At 48.0% G+C, this 16,937-nt stretch overlaps 1 protein-coding gene across 1 annotated transcript; it reads right to left on the bottom strand.

Moving 5' to 3' along the window:
- Positions 1–10,189: 10,189 nt before the first annotated feature.
- MRPS11 (mitochondrial ribosomal protein S11) lies at positions 10,190–16,935 on the bottom strand (the record flags this gene model as incomplete). The annotated part of the gene is made up of 4 exons (XM_025209674.1): positions 10,190–10,533; positions 11,810–11,875; positions 13,234–13,363; positions 16,727–16,935. Coding segments are annotated over 4 exons (513 nt in total), but the record flags the coding sequence as incomplete, so codon positions are not given.
- Positions 16,936–16,937: the final 2 nt, after the last annotated feature.

The following is a 16,937-nucleotide window of genomic DNA, read 5'->3' as shown; positions in this document are numbered from 1 at the left end:
GAAAGAGTTGGCGTGAAGCTGAAGAGATGCGGCAAAGTGAGGGGTAAGCAGGAGGAGGCCCGGCCGTCTCCAGAGACAGCTGTCTGCTGGCTGCGGCCAGCTGTGATTTTTAGTGTGTTGTTAGGCTGAGCGCTGCATCCCCTCGGAGCAACTGTTGCTGTCTCCACGCCGGTCATTCGATAGCTCTTGCTGCTCGTCAAAGGCATAAAATGGAGCGATGCTGGGATTAGATGTACCTGCCGCCCTTGGAAAGCACTTGGGGAGATACAGTATTTACCCCTCCCCCGCCTCACAATTGAGCTCTTGCTAATCACTGTCACCATGACAACCAGGAGACGGCCTGCAAAAGCAGCTATCAACATGGAAACGTCCTCGGCGCGCACAGCAACAAAAACAGTTAAAACAGCAGCTTGGAGAGGAAAGAGCAGCTAGAAAACAGCCTGGTTCTCCTGCCGGGAGAAGGAGAGGCAGTGTGTGTGGGTGGGGGGTTGCTGTGTGGGTGTCTGAGGCCGTTGCCCTCCTGGGCGTCGTTCAGAAACGGTGCCAGAGCCTTGGCCCCGTTAGCCACTGCAGGGTGGAAGGCAGGTGCCTGAGCTAGGTGATGCTGCCCTTGTGCTAACCTCTGCAGGGGCATCTCAGTGGTGCTGTCCAGACTCCCTCAGACTTCTTGAACTCAGCCAGGGCATCCTCTCAGTATGTTATCCAGGGGGTCTCAATTTTTCTGGACTCGAGACACCCCTCCATAAGGTTTGTGAATGGAGTGGCACCCAGTTCCAAAATCCAATTGATATTACAGTGCTTACCTTCTTGCAGCGGGGCCAGGCCAGGCAGGGACTAAACCTGAGCCTACACTTATCTTTGCACATATAGCTTATCTCCTCATACCTCACGACACCTTTCAAAGGATGTGGATGCACGCTGGGGTGCCCTGGCACCGTAGTTAAGAATCACTGAAACCTGTGCCTCATTTTGGAATTGCTGAGCCACAGAGCCCAGTACTTTCTTCCTCTCCCCACCAAGCCTGGACACTGCTGGATGCAAAGCCTGGTGAGGTCAGCTAGAAAGTTTCTTGCAGGCATTTCAGATCTGGCTTTATGTCCGTACATACCAGTCTGTTGGGTTATCAAAGGTTGCCTTCCAGAAAAATACTGCTTTTTGATGATGATGATGATAGAAGTGAGCATTCAAATGAAAGGGTTAACTTTGCAAATGAGACATGCAAATGTGTCCAAATACCTATTTTAACAAAATGAAAGTGTTCCAGAGGTTTGCAATAGCTCTTGGAGACTGTGTCCAGTTTGCATTGGTCAAAGTATCCCTTCTAATACTGTGCTAGTACCAGTAATTTCCATATGATGACCAGCAGTGTTATCTGGTTTATTAATGGAATTAGTTTTCCTCCCTTACCTTGAGAGATGTTTGTGGTGGTTGTTTTTACTGCCCTTTTTTCTTTCTAGACCCTGGGTCAGGGTTAGGCTCTAGATTAGCCCTGCTGATGCCTGCAGAGAGGGAAAGCTGGGTCACTGTTTCAGTCCGCATACACACGTCGCTAATAAATTGAATTTTTTCTGCGACGGGGAAGGAAAGTGACAGTCAAATAGATCAGTTTCCCAAACCTTAGCCTACTTGTTTCTCTGAGGTCACCATGTGCTGATTAAGAGAAAGGTGAGACTGATCTGAAGGGCTAAGAGCGCTTTTAAAACTAGCCATAATATAGGGCAGGGACATGCATTTGCCTTTTAAAGATACAATTCTGTGCATGCAGCCTGAGGTTTAGCCCAGGTTGTGTTTGCTTCCCTTTTTGTCTTCACTATTTCTTACTGAATGCTTATCATTTCAGGGAATATAGTTTGTGCTGCCTGTATTTGCTTTCACAAACTAAGTGTAAGGTTAAAAAGAAGTCCATGTGAGCAGGGTTAAAATTATACCTCGACTCCTGGGCGGGAGCGGTCTGCAAAAAAAATTCACCCTGTTCATTAATTAACAAGTCCACCTAAGCGAAGGAGTAATCCGATCGGAGACTGCCTCCCACCCCAGGTTGATTTTTCAAATCCGATGGGGGAGCTCTCGTCTCTTATAGGGGAGCTCAGCCCCCCCCCCCCCCCCCCCCCCCCCGAGCTCTCCCTTCATTTGCATGCTGCATGTGAGGGCCTAGGTGGCTCAGATGTAGAAAGCATGCATGTGCATATTAGGCCTGTGCGAAGCAGCAAGTATTTGCTTCAGATTCAGATTTGGCCGATTCAGAGGGACAGTGATTCGATTCAATTCGATGATTCGAATCCCTGTCCCGATCTGGATTCAGAAATTCGGCGCTGACTAGGAGATTTGGCCATAGACTATAATGGGGAATCAGTAAAATACTTATAACTTTGTCATTTTTTTGCAGATTCAGATGAAAACAGGGATGGTAGCCCCTTCTGAGGGCATAAAGCCTGCCAAGTTTCAAGGAGATAGGTGCAGGGGGTTTCTGTGAAAGTGCACCTCAAACTGTTGAAAGCAAAACTCGTATCACTTCTGCGCGTTAAGGCAGAGCAGGATGAATGCAGCAGGGGTGGTAGCCCCTCGTGTGGGCATGGGGCCTGCCAGGTTTCAGGCAGAGTGGTGCAGGGGTTTCTGTGAAAGTACACCTCCGGGTTCTGAAAGCAAATAAAAAAAGCAAATAGGTGTGGAGTGAGGAGGGTGGCGCTCGCTCCGTCTGCATGTGGAGCATGGGGAACCTCAGCAGCGGGAGGTTCACTTTCAGGACCATCAGCTGCTTCACCAAACCAGGATCTAAGGAGGTGCGGTGGGGTGCTTGCTGCAAGCCTTCCAAATCTCCAAATCAATTCGGAGACTTCCAATTTGATTTGGACCTTTTAATAGGTCTCCTGGTTTAATTCAGATTCAGAGATTTGGCCGCCAAATTGGGCCAAATCTCCTCCAAATCGAATCGGCTACCAAAGCATCAGACAGCCCTAGCGCATATGCTATCTGCACTGAAACCTCCATGACTGGTTTGAATTCAACTGGACTTGTTCTCTGTTTTGCCATGGTTGCTCAGTGGGGCACGTCAACGCTGTTCCTGTTAGAGAGGTGTCTGTATCTCCAAGTGGACTAGCACAACTGGTGGAAACCTCAGAAGAGATGACCTAGAGAAGCTGTGCAATCTTCATCTTTGGAAGTTTTCAAGAGCAGGTCAGACAGGCGCTTGCATGGGGTGGTTTAGTCAGGGACAATCCTGCCTTGAGCAGCGGGCTGGACTAGATGACTTAGTGAGGTCTTTTCCAGCCCTGCTTTGCCGTGATCCTATAGACGAGGAGTTGTAGCTCAGGTTTATTAGGTAAGGGTTTTTTTTCCACAGTTGGGCAGATTTTTCCTGGAGAGTCAGTGTAGGGCTTGTTGGTACTAAATGGACTCTACACACCTCTCCAGTGCCTGTTCCAGTGCTGCTGCATATGGCTTTTCTGCCCTCTGGAGTAATGACAGAGACGTTGGCATGCTTGTGATTTTGGCAGGTGAGGTGATTCTCACTTTCTTTGGCTGTGTTTGGTTCTGATAGGTCAGTAAATTGATAATCTGCTTTTGCTATGGGTCCTGCAGGAACAAATGAAATCTGGAGTCCAGTTTTCTGCAACGGGCGGCATGAGGGCCATTCCTGACAATTACAAGAGAAACTCGTTTGCCTCAGGGCTGGAGTACAAAATGATTAGAATCATCTTTCATCACTTCAGCCTGGGACCTGCCAGAAGAGCTGTTGAAGAAGGGGATGAGGTGCCTCTTGCTCTTGCCTGACCCTGTATTTCACATGCTATGCAGATCCTGGTCTGTGTTGGGAAATGCAGCCTTTTCTTGTCCACAGGGGCGAGTAGAAAAAATAAGGATGCGTGAAAGAAATGGGACAAAAGCAGTAACCACTAGTTTGGACAAACTGAGGAAATAAAAACAGGCATTGTCCTAGCTTCAACTGTTGGTTTTGCAAATCAAAATTTGAACTGGTGATATTATAAACCCCAAACCCATTTTGATTTTTTTTCTACCGTTCTAGTAGTGTCTGTGGAAAGCAACCTACCACAAACCTCTGGGAGAGACCAACAGTAAACTGCATCATCAGTACGTGACAGTGGAGAACACAGAGAGCCAGAACCATAGAGAGACAACCCTGGCGTCTTCCTCCAGCCCAGGCACAGAAGAAATTTCAGAACCAGATGGATGGAGAAAAGGACTCAGGATTGTCATTTCTGTCCAGAGAAATGAGCATTTTCTAGAGGAATGTTTTGTGAGTAAGCTTTCTGTGGGGATCCTCAGGTCAGTGTTGAAGGTCATTAAGGAATAAGACCTAAAGGCTCTTCCTGCTAACAGGAGTTGTAAATGGAAAGACTGAGCTGCCTTTCTAGGTGCAGACAGGGATTAGACCTGGGGTATAGGGCTCTTCCCTTCTACGGAGTGGGAACGACTAATGTGCATAATTGTAAGACCCCAGAGTATATTCACTGATAGAGCCGTCCTTTCTCTGACAGCTGGGTAATACTGACTTCTCTGGACTATGAGCTGGAAGTCCTTAGTGATAAAGGGAGTGGATTTAGATTATAAGGAGAAATGTAACCACTGACTTCCTCTATTTTGATCCCAGATTCTTCTCCCCACAAAACCTTCCTTCCTTTTGAGCTACCACAATTTCACTCCCCTCTGCTTTGCATTCAGTCCTGTACCAAAGGAACTTTCTCAGCTCTCTCTTCTCCCCCTGCCCCTTCCCAGCCATCTCTCGCTCTCAAGCTTTTAAGCCAAGCATGAGTGCTACTCCCAGAAGCAGTCTATCCTTGCTTGGTGTATAGGAGAGTGGATATTATAGCGCTGGCTGGTATGAGATTTCAGTGCAGATAGAATAGGCACGTGCAGGCCCTCCAGCTCTGAGTGGATATGGGGCCCAGTGAGGGAAAGACTGTGAGCTCAAGAGAAACTCCCACAAAGACGGTGGGGTGAGTCAGAACCGGGCTTTCAGGAGGGCTGAAGCAGGGCACTTAATGCTCAGAGCCCTCACTTCCTGTTGTGCAGCTGCCCATCCAGAGCATGAGCAACTGGCAGAGGAAGGAAAATGAGAATTATATTTGTTCGCTCAGTTCCTTCCCTATTGCCTCCCTGAGAGACATGAGCTGCCAAGTCCACTCAGGAACTCGGATGCTGTGAGCTAGCTCAAGCAAAACCTCCAAGCAGCTCCCACTGCTGTCAAGTGCCAGTGAATGCCTGAGTCTCTTGTGAGGAATAGAGAGCATTATGAAAGCAAAGAAACAATTTGAGGGTCCAAGGTCTTTTTTGGTATGAGAAGTCATGTGGTAGCAACTTAAGAGAGGTACCCATGCAGGCCTTGAAGGGCTTGAGTGGGGTTGGGTGCTGGCCATGTATGATGGGCACAGAGTTGGAAGCACTTACTTCATTTGCAGAAGGGTGGATATTGTCAGTCTGTGCATAGGCAAGGCAGAATCATGGCCTCATCTGAACTTCTGCTTTTTGGGGAAGGACACAGGATTTCTTCACCAGAAATACCTTTGCCATAGGGTCCCTCCCTGTAACTGTGTGCAATTGCACACCAGCTGTCTGCCAGTGTAAAGGGACTTTAAAGATGCTGCACTGCTCCTGGGTGCAAATCCTATTTACAGGCATTCCCGAGGGGGAGGGGAGTGCAGATGTCCCTAACAGATGCAGCCACTGGTCTGAAGGAAACCACCCCTGCTGCTACCGTTTATTAGCACAGCAGGCTCTGCTTTCCTCTCCTTATTTCCTTGCACTCAAGAGTCAGCTATTAGAGGACACTGACATCATTTAATTAATGGTTTAATTGAAACTTTCAAAATAATCGGAATTGGGCACTTGATTCTTGTTACCAACAAAAACAAACTGCAAAGGAAATAGTGAGTCACCAGCTCAGTGAGCAGTGCTCGTGCTTCAGGGTGCAAGCTGCTTGTTGTAGGGGTTAAAAGAGGTTTTCTCCCCAGCACAGCAATCTACTTAAAGCATTGGGGTCCTGGGAATTGCCTTTGAAACCATGGCTGGGGTAACAGAAAGAGTTGGACCAGCAGCCTGAGGCTATGTGGGAATGGCTGTGTTGAATAGGGGAGACAGATATTAATTAGCAGGTTAGCCATAAATGAGGACACAGTTTTGCATTTTGATCCCTGGGAGCATGGAATTCGGGTGTGTTCCATTTAAAAGAGACACAACTAGAGAGGAAAATCACATTACCCTGAAGAAGGAGCGGAGCTGGTCCTTATTAGGACAAACGCTTGTTCTCAGGAGGCCATGTCTGAGCAGCTTTGAGTCCCAAGGTGGGAGCTACAAGTGAACTAGTGAGTTCTCAAAGCAGTGAAGTGGGAAGCTTACCTGTAGTACTATAGATCTGGAGTGCTGTGAACGTGCTGGCAGTATAACGATGCTGGCGTGAGCTCAAGCCACAGCCCTTAGGAGGGAAGAGGAGGAAAGCAAGGCAGGGCAAAACAATATTCCATTCAAGCACTAGGGAAAACCATTAAAACTTGTAGGCACTGGTGGCTGACTAAAATAAGACCTTAATTAATAGCTTAATTTGACTTGTAAGGAAATCATTAATGCTGTTGGTGCCTCTTAATTCCTAACAAAGAGAACAACTGAATGCAGCAGACTTTCCCCTGTAGCATAGGGTCTGGGGATGATTGCCCCCTTCTTATAAGGTAGAAGAGCCCAGTTTGGAGACGGCTGCACTTTTTGCTACTGTTGATAAGTGCAGCACTAGCCTGCACTTTGCAGCCTCTTGTGCCCTGTTGCTCTTGGTAATAATCAATCAGTGCTCAGAATCTGCTTTGGGACTTATCTTGTGTCTTTTCAGCAGGAGTCCAAGGGACAGATATGGTGGATTTGATTTCACCACCAAGCTGTGCCACTGTCACATCTTGTCTGCTAGTCCACAACGTTTATATGGAGCTGGAGGTTTGGAAGAGAAGCAAATATGTCAGGATGTTGTTTATATACATCTTTAGCTAATGAGCAGGTGGGTGGCTGACACCAGCCAATATTTGCCAGATTCAGAGGAATCCTAAGAAAGAGTTATCTAAATGTTAATTTTGGATAGAAATAGAAACTGACTGACACTGGACTAATGCAGAAACATGGGAGAGGAAGGGAGGTGAAGCTTGCCAATTTTATGTACAGTTCAGAGAGCAAGTTGGTGGCTTCAGGTATTCCCACAGGTTAAGGAATCCCAAGTGCAAAAAGCTGCTGCTGCTATATAAGGCCTCAGTTTGGATCAAGATTGGGAAATGGCAAGCTGTTTCCAGACCCTAGCTAAGGGCACGTGATAAATCTGGGGTTAAAATCACATGAATCTCTCCCCAGTGACTCTTGCAAGCCAGAGGTTGTTTTTAATCCCTTTTACCATTTTTCCTTAGCAAGGACTCTTCTGCCCCAAGGGTGGCTCAGCACAGCTTTGGGCAGAGCGACAGCATCCAAGCAGCTTGTATGCTACCTGTTTAGTTTGGATCAGAATGTGGTATGTACAGGGTACCTCTGCTAAACCTGCCTCGGAGTGCCCCAAGCCATGCAATCAGGACTCATAGTAGAGGTGATATCTGTTATTAGACCTGATTGCTTTTTCTTCTAGACCAATATGACTACAACCTGGATACCAACCCATGCAATTTTTTTTGTGGGATGCTAAGCATTTATGTTCTTGGAAGCTCCTCTATTCTCCAGGCCACTATGTTTACCCAGCACTAAACTGGTTGCACCTTGCTATAGGCCATATTGCTATAGGCCATATTGCTACAGACATGTATTTCCCCTTGCATTTGCTGGTAATGAAGCCTGTGGCTAATATTTTTCCTTGGGGTTCAGAGCTGACCCAGCACCTCTCTTTTGGTCAGTGCATTACAAACCCAATAGCAGCCCAAAACATCTTCTCTGACGGTGAGAAATGAGGTCTTTTTCACCCCTGTAAGATTATAGGGGAACTTAGAGAAAGCTCGTCAGAGCTGGAGTCTTAGCGAGAGTCTCCATTTTGCTGTGTTTATTGCCTTCAGTTAACTAAAGTTACCTTTTATGATGACATGACTGACTCTGTGGATGCGGGGAGACCAGTGGATGTGATATACCTCAATTTTAGCAAGGCTTTTGGATACGGTCTCCCATAACTTACTTACAGGCAAGCTAAGTACGGGCTGGATGAATGACCTGTAAGGTTGATGGAAAACCTGGCTGGAGTATCAGGTTCAGAGGGTAGTAATCAATGCCTCGATGTCTTGTTGGCAGCCAGTATCAAGTGGAATGCCCGAGGGGTCAATCCTGGGGCTGGTTTTGTTCAGTATCTTTATCAACAACCTGAAAGATGGCATCCAGTGCACCCTCAGCAAGTTTGCAGATGACACCAAGCTGGAGAGAGTAATAGATATGCTGGAGGGTAGGGCTAGGATTCAGAGTGACCTAGATGAACTGAAGGATTGGGCCAAAAGAAATCTCATGCGGTTCAACAAGGACAAATGCAAAGTCCTGCACTTAAGACAGAACAATGTCATGCATTGGCTGGGGCCTGACTGGCTGGGCAGCAGCTCTGCAGAAAAGGACCTGGGACAATAAGCTGAATATGAGTCAGCAGTGTGCCCTTGTTGCCAAGAAGGCTAATGGCAGACTGGGCTGCATTGGTAGGTATGTTGCCAGCAGGTCAAAGTGATTATTCCCCTCTATTCAGGACTGGTGAGTCCACATCTGGAGTGCTGTGTTCAGTTTTGGGGCCCCCACTACAGAAAGGATGTGGACAAATTGGAAAGAATCTAGCAGAGGGCAATGAAAATGGTGAGGGGGCAGGGGGACATGACTTATGAGGACAGCCTGAGGGAACTGGACTTGTTTAGTCTGGAAAAGAGAAGACCGAGGATTTACTAGCAGCTTTCAACTACCTGAAGGGGGGTGGTTCAAAAGAGGATGGAGCTGGACTGTTCTCAGTAGTGGCAGATAACAGAACAAGAAGCAACAGTCTCAGGTTGCAGCAAGAGAAGTTTGGGTTAGATATTTGGGAGAATTTTCTCACTAGGAGAGTAGTGAAGCACTGGAACAGGTTACCTAGAATAGTGGTGGAATCTCCATCCTTGGAGGTTTTTAATGCAAGGCTTGACAAAGCACTGGTTGGGGTGATCTAGGTGGGGCTGGTCCTGTTTGAGCAGGGGGTAGAGGACTGAATGACCTCCTGAGGTCCCTTCCAACACCCTAATGTTGATTTTGATTCTAACCCCAGGTTTCTCTAAGCAGCCTGATTTACATTCCCAAACCCCGCTGCATGTCTTTCAGAACCAGGAAGGAGTTAAATGCTGCTTTGTTGCCATGGCACCTTCTCTTTAAAAGGGAGGAGAATAGTTAATTATGCAATTTAAGAAACTAAGAGGAACCAAAAAGAGAGGAATAATGGAAGACCCTGGGTTCATGCTAGAGCTGGTGGCTGAGTCAGAAGAGAGGCTGGGCTTATTACCATTTTGGGGAGAGGTGTGCTGGCTTGGCTTATTCTGTGTAACTGTAACTTCTCTCTGCTCCTTTTGGTTTCCTTAAGGAGCTACTAGAAATTCTCTTTCTTACCCACAGATCAATATCCTAGTCACTCACTGTAGTTACCAGGTCTCTCTAGGTGGTTCCAAGACAACCTGGCTGGAGAAAACCCTCTCTAGATGGAGTGACTGGTGCAGACTATAGTACGAGACAGAACTGAAGGTACTGCAAGACATGCAACATATCCTAAATGTATGTTCCACACTTTTGCCAACCTGCATTTCCTGTGTTGCCACAATTCTTGCCTCTGGAAATGCCAGGCTAACTATGAGCAAATACTAAGAGGGCAATTGGAACAAAGGCAAAACAAAGTAACGATACAAACCCACAGCAGCAGTAAATTTGGATCATCCTGTTCTACTCAGTGCAGATGGAGGAGCTAGCACTGTTATGCAAAAGATGAGCAAAATAGCCAGGTGAAGAAAATGCACTTCTCCATGTCAGACTTCCAAGTCTTTGTCTGACTAAGGGAGACCACTCTCTGGTTTAGATAATTGGAGGGGGAACCAGCTGCTGTTTGTTTCAAGAGTTCCCCTTTTTGGTGACAACAGCAGCAGCACCAGGGAGCTGTCAGGAACCACATGGTCTGGTGAGGAGGAGAGCAGTGGTTGAGAGAGAAAAGTAACACAAAGTACATCCAGGAAGCCAGCAGGAGAGGCCATCAGAAAGACAAACATTTTAATTTACCAATTTTACAGACAAAAGTTTTCCCACTAGGCAGGTAAAATACATTCTTGCTTCCAATGTCAGGCTAATGCTCTGGCCCATGTCCATTCTACTGGTCTTTCAGGGAAAACATCTTTCAAAGATGTGATGTAAAAGCAGATCCTTGAACCAGTTCACGTTGCACCAGCCATCACTGCTCAGTGCTTCTCTTCCGTTCCTGTCTCAGATTCTTCGTGCCTTCCGGGGACGGCAGCCATTGTGTGGAATCGGGGTGTTGTCCGTGATGGAGATGATCTCCAACCCCCCCATGGTCAACCCCTGGATGGCCGCCTGTAAGGGCAAGAGAGCAGAGATCAGACCATATGCTGCTGCACCAATGCATTGGTACCATAGCTGGTAGGACTGTGCGAAGCTTCTGTCCCCGATTTGATTCAGCAGAGATTGGGCCCAATTCGGTGGCTGAATCTCCTAATCTGAATCGAATCAGATGACCCTTTAATTTCCCCAAATTGAATCAAAACCCTCCAAATTGATTTGGGAAGATTTGGCGATTCAAACAGACACAGCTTTAGATGTTTTTTCTACATACCTCAAGGTAGCAGGCGGCTCGTGAATGCTGCAATGCTGGGGCACACGGAGTGTTCCACAGGACTGCGGGGGGGCTCCCCAGCATGCTTGGCAGCAGACTTGGAAGTGGACCAGAAGCACTTCCAGTCCACTTCTGTGTCCGCTGGGGAGCTCCGGCACGGTGCCTCTTGGGTCTCGGGGGGGCACCTGGGGTCCCCCTACGACTGATCGCTGAGTTGGGGAGGTGCAGGGGGGCCCCCCAGTGCGCTTCCTGGCAGACCCGGAAGTGGACCGGAATACTTCTGGTCCACTTCTGGGTTTGCCCCTGAGCATGTGAAGGGCCCGCCCGCACTCCTGTGGGGTGCTCCATGCACCCCAGCATCACAGCGCTCACAAGCCGTGCCTGCTACCTCAAGGTATGTAGAAAAAACTAAAAACTTTTAAAGCTGTGTTTATGTCTGAATTACTGATTCTCCAAATCAGCATTGAATCTTCAGATTCGGCTGAATCAAATCAGGGACAGTGATCTGAATCAATGAATCAAATCACTGTCCCTGATTTGGGCCGAATCCGAACTGAATAGGGCCCGCTTTGCACACCCCTAATATCAGGCAAAAACCCAACAGCATGTGTTGAGGTAGCAGCTTTGGAACAGATTCAAAGATAGGAACCAGTGTAAACAATGTTTGGCATCAGTTTGGGAAAGCCCTGTCATGGGGAGGAGATGAGATTGTTCTAACAGCAAGTCAAAGGAAATTAGCTAGGCTAGTCCAAATCAACACGCATAAAACCTGGCTTCTAGTCAGCCCTTTAGGAGAGATTCTTCTAAGTTTTCACTACTAGGATCATTTTTGTCAATGATTTAGTTTTTTTCATGGTGTATAAATAGTAAATTCCCTATAGCCTCCATTTTTATGTCATCTACAGAAAAATCAGATCAAGGCCTCCAGACACCTGAATAAGATCCCCTCCAGCCCCCCAGGAAAAGCAGCAAAAAGATGAAGATTCCTATCCATGAGTCATCATCTCTGGCACTTACCAAGCGCCCAGGTCCCAGGCCTTTCACTACCACTCGCACGTGGGACACACCCTTCATGCAGGCTTTCTGAGGAGAGAATAACTGTTTAGCGCGCTTGGTGAGGAGGGGCAGGCAGATCTCTACGGCCATTAGACAAACCTGGGGAACTGAGGGCTGATAGGAAACAGGTGATTGAGAGCAGTTTCAACACAACTTGTGTGTCCTGCATACTAATCCCAAGTAAAGTAAAAAAGTGAACAGACCAGTAAAGCTACTCTAAGCTTGGACTTGAGGTAGCAGATGATGTATCCTATGAACCTGGGCAGAGAGGGAGGAATGAGAACTCTTTAAAGCTTGCTTCCAACAGCTGGTTTCTTTCTGTGGCAGCACTGCCACCTAATGGAAGAACTGATCTTTCTTCTATAGAGGGAAAAATGTATCCCAGCACACATTAAAGCTGCCTAAAAACTATAGGGGCAGAGGTAAAATCATAAAATTAAAAAGACATCAATCTCTGAGGGCAAGGACAGCCATGCAGTTACAGAAGCGTAGAGTAGGCACGTGGGTATGCAGATTAGCTGCATAGGAACATATCACCAGGACTGAAGAACTCTTGTCTGTTCACTCCTAACCTGCAGTAACTGAAATGCAATAACTTACCCCTAATTAAAATGGGTACAGTTTTACTAGGGTTTAGCTATCTGTACTTCTGGTTAGGAGCAGGATGTGGTTATACTGGCTTTCCCCATATTCAGCCTTCTGAAAATCACTAGTCTTCGTTTCAAGAGGGGCTACCGGAGCATCTTTCAAGACAGGCCCACAATGGGATGGACAGCAACAAGAGTTTCTTACCTGAGTGGGCTTATTTGAAATTAAGTCAAGAGACTTCATGTTTTCAAGTAGCTACTGTCTTATTGATTAGCAACACTGCCCATGGCTGCATCGATATTTAGAAGGGAAAGCACAGCTGACTGATCTGCTCACAATGGCTTGGCAGTTGAAAGAAATGTGCTACATAACATTTATGTGAATACTTTGCATGGTTACACCATGCAAACAAGAGCTAGAGGATAAGTGGGAATGTACATTTCCCACTACAGGCTCCAAAATGCTGAAGGCTGACATCACCCCAGTGGCATTCAAATATTCCATTTCAAACAATTCATCCAGTTCCAAGTGCTTACCATGTCTTCCTCACAAGTGAAATGGAGGAAGCTACTTGTAAGGAGAACTAAGCTGTTCTGACCCCAGGAATCAGTGGCCTTTACTGCCTCCCCTCCCCACAGAGAGGGAAGTGGGAATAAGAAACAAAGCTGCTATTTCTCCCTTTTTCCGTCCTGAGGATACTTTGTCTAAGCAGCACTCGTCCCCAACTGCTCTAGGCCGCACTCCTACCAGCTAACTACAATCGACCTTAACCTGAGGAGTCACTGGAGCAGACTCACCTCTGCTGCTGAAATGCCTACAGTATGTGCTGCAATAGAAGTGCTCTTCTTGGCATTTCTGAACCCTTCAGTGCCACAAGTAGTATGAACAAGTCGCATGTTTTGAGCGTTGGTGATGCAGATGTGCGTGCTAGGGAGGAGAGAGAGAGAGAGAGAGAGAGAGAGAAGAAGTGGTAATTAATTAATTCAGATTAATTCACACATTGCTTTGCACCTTGATTACCTCCCAGGCTCTTCCCCAAACCATTGGACCCAGTGCTTCTATTCAACATTTCAAAACTGTTGCACTCTACCCAAGGGCAGGGACTGCACAATGGCTTGTGTCAAGGTTGCTTTGGAAGCAACTGAGAGCACTGTGCCTTCTGCAAGGATCCTGACAAGACGCTGCTCAGATAGAGTTTTGCTGCCCCAGGTCCTCCTCCCCACTGCGAGAGTGCACACACACATGCTTATTTAAAAAAACAAAAACAAAAAAACTCCACTTTCCTTGAGCTGAGAAGAGTTTTACAGAATTGTAAACTTGTCACATTTGCACCAGGGATCCTAGTTTTCTCCAACTTAACCAAAAATTAGGGATTAAAAAAAAAAAAAAGTAACCCCAAATCCACAGTTTTCCATAATTAAAATGAAACAACACTACATATAAACATCTCTATATTAGTGGTGTTTCATTTAAACGATGGGAAAATGTGGATTTGGGGTTACTTTTTTTTAAAAATCGAAAACGGAGGATTTTTTAAAACCAGGATCACCACAGAAATGCGGTTACCTCTGGTAAATAACGCCGCACTTGTTAAACAGTTGTGTGCCAAGAAGTGATGATGTTCCCAGATCTCGTTAAAGTGATATGTGAAACCTGGAGAATGGGGGGGGGGGGATGTTAGCATATCTTCGTTTGGTCATGGCGCACTATTAACGATTTCTCTCTTGTTAAAGGTGCCACGTGACAGCAAAACAAAAATCGACAAACCTCGGTCAGAACCGCTTTGTTACAGGCAGCACCTCTGGCACAGCGTGGCAGCACTGGTTCAATATTTGTCACCTAAATCAGCAGCCTCATGTCAAGGACTATTCCCCGATCAAGCACTGACCATGGTGAAGGCAACCAGAACAAAACTCGCCAACGACACCAAACTCTGGGGTAAAGCATCCACACCTGAGGACAGGAGGGTGATCCAGGCTGACCTTGACAAGCTCAGGAAATGGGCGGACGAGAACCTGATGGTGTTCAACACTGAAAAATGCAAGGTTCTTCATCTTGGGAAGAAAAACCTGCAGCATCCCTATAGGCTCAGTAGTACTACGCTGGTTAGCACTACGGACAAAAGGGACTTGGGGGTCATGACTGACCACAAAATGAACACGAGCCTTCAATGTGATGCTGCAGCTAGTAAAGCGAGCAAAACGCTGACTTGCAACCACAGATGCTTCTCAAGAAAATCCCAGGATGTCATTTTCCCGTTGTACTCAGCCTTGGTGAGGCCGCAGCTGGAGTACTGCATCCAGTTTTGGGCTCCACAATTCAAAAAGGATGTGGAGATGCTTGAGAGTGCAGAGGAGAGCCACACGCATGATCAGGTCAGGAAAACAGACCTTATGATGAGAGGCTGAGAGCCATGGGACTCTTCAGCCTGCAAAAGTGCAGGCTCAGGGGCGATCTGGTGGCCACCTACAAGTTTATCAGGTGTGTTCACAAAGATCTGGGGGAATGTCTGTTCACCAGAGCGCCCCAAGGGATGACAAGGTCGAATGGTCACAAACTCCTCCATGACCGTTTCAGGCTGGACATAAGGAAGAACGATGCTCTGGCAATGTGCCAGAGGACTGGAAAAGGGCCAGTGTGGTTCCCATTTTCAAAAAAGGGAGGAAGGAGGACTCAGGAAACTATAGGCCTGTTAGCCTTACCTTGGTCCTGGGTAAGCTTTTTAACAGAATTATCCTGGTGCATGTCCGCGAGGGGCCAGCAGGGGAGATTATGCTTAGGGGCAACCAACACAGGTTTATTAGAGGCAGGTCCTGTCAGCCCAACCTGGTGGCTGCCTATGACCAAGTCACAAAATCCTTGGACACAGGTGTTGTGGTGGACATAGTCTTTTTGGACTTTAGGAAGGTCTTCGACACTGTTTCCCACCCCATTCTCATTAAAAAACTAGGGAGACTGGCATCGATACCTACACAGTCAGATGGGTCACTAGTTGGCTGGAGGGCCGCACCCAGAGAGTAGTGGTTGATGGGTCTTATTTGACTTGGAGGGATGTGAGCAGTGGGGTACCCCAGGGCTCGGGCCTGCACTGTTCAACATCTTTATCAGCGACTTAGACGAGGGGGTGAAAAGCACCCTGTGCAAATTCGCAGATGACACCAGGATGCGGGGAGAAGTGGGCATGCTAGAAGGGAGGAATAGGCTGCAGTCGGACCTGGACAGGTTACAGGGGTGGGCGGATGAGAACAGGATGGGTTTCAACACTGACAAGTGCAAAGTACTGCACCTGGGGAGGAAGAACCAGCAGCAGACCTACAGGCTGGGGAACTCCCTTCTTGTCAGTGCAGAGGCAGAAAAGGATCTTGGAGTCATTATTGATGCCAAAATGAACATGGGCCGACAGTGTGGGGACGCGGTCAGTAAGGCCAACCGCCCCTTGTCTTGCATCCATAGATGCATCACGAGCAGGTCCAAGGAGGTGATCCTCCCCCTCTATGCAGCACTGGTCAGGCTGCAGCTGGAGAACTGCGTCCGGTTCTGGGTGCCGCGCTTGAGGAGGGATGTGGCAGCATGGAGAGGGTCCAGAGGAGAGCCACTCACATGATCAGGGGGCAGCAGGGCAGACCCTACAATGAGAGGCTAAGGGACCTGAACCTGTTCAGCCTCCACACGAGGGGGCTGAGGGGGGATCTAGTGACCGTTTACAAACTAGTCAGAGGGGACCAGCAAGCACTGGGGGAGTCCCTGTTCCCCCGAGTGCTACCAGGAATGACAAGAAATAACAGTCACAAGCTGGCAGAGGGGAGATTCAGACTAGACATCAGGAGGCGCTACTTCACTATCAGGGTGGCTAGGATCTGGAACCAACTTCCAAAAGAAGTGGTGCTGTCTCCTACCCTGGGGGTCTTTAAGAGAAGGCTGGATGAACACCTTGCCGGGGTCATTTGACCCCAGTCCTCTTTCCTGCCACGGCAGGGGGGTGGACTTGATGATCTGCTCAGGTCCCTTCTGACCCTACCTACTATGAAACTGTAAGAACTTCTTTACAGCTGGAGCCCCCAGGGTCTGGAACAGCCTGCCGCCGGAGGTGGTTCAAGCCCCTACTTTGAACGCCTTCATGAGACATTTGGATGTTTATCTGGCTGGGATCCTGTGACCCCGCTGACTTCCTGCCCCTGGGGCAGGGGGCCGGACTCGATCCTCCAAGGTCCCTCCCAGCCCTAATGCCTATGGGTATGAAAAAAACTGGTGCCAGATACAGGCCGTTGTACGCAGCGGCGTATTTCTTACTTGTTGTAGGTGGCGAGGATGTGGACTATGGGGATGTCCTCGTATTTTTTTCCGTTCCACCTCAGGTGACTCTCTTGTCCCGGCACGGGGGGCACGGAGCTGGGAAGCGACACGGGGAAGTGAGACGCGGCCCCCGGAAGAGGGCGGCTCGGGCGCGGGGCCGCGTCGCTCGTGCCCCTTCCCACCCGGCGCGAGGCTGCGACGCCCCCAG

The sequence above is a fragment of the Alligator sinensis genome, unplaced genomic scaffold (assembly GCF_000455745.1).
Source record: "Alligator sinensis unplaced genomic scaffold, ASM45574v1 scaffold874_1, whole genome shotgun sequence".
In the NCBI taxonomy this organism is placed as follows: domain Eukaryota; kingdom Metazoa; phylum Chordata; order Crocodylia; family Alligatoridae; genus Alligator; species Alligator sinensis.
The sequence above is the reverse complement of the archived record's forward strand: the minus strand, read 5'-3'. Positions and strand labels throughout refer to the sequence as shown.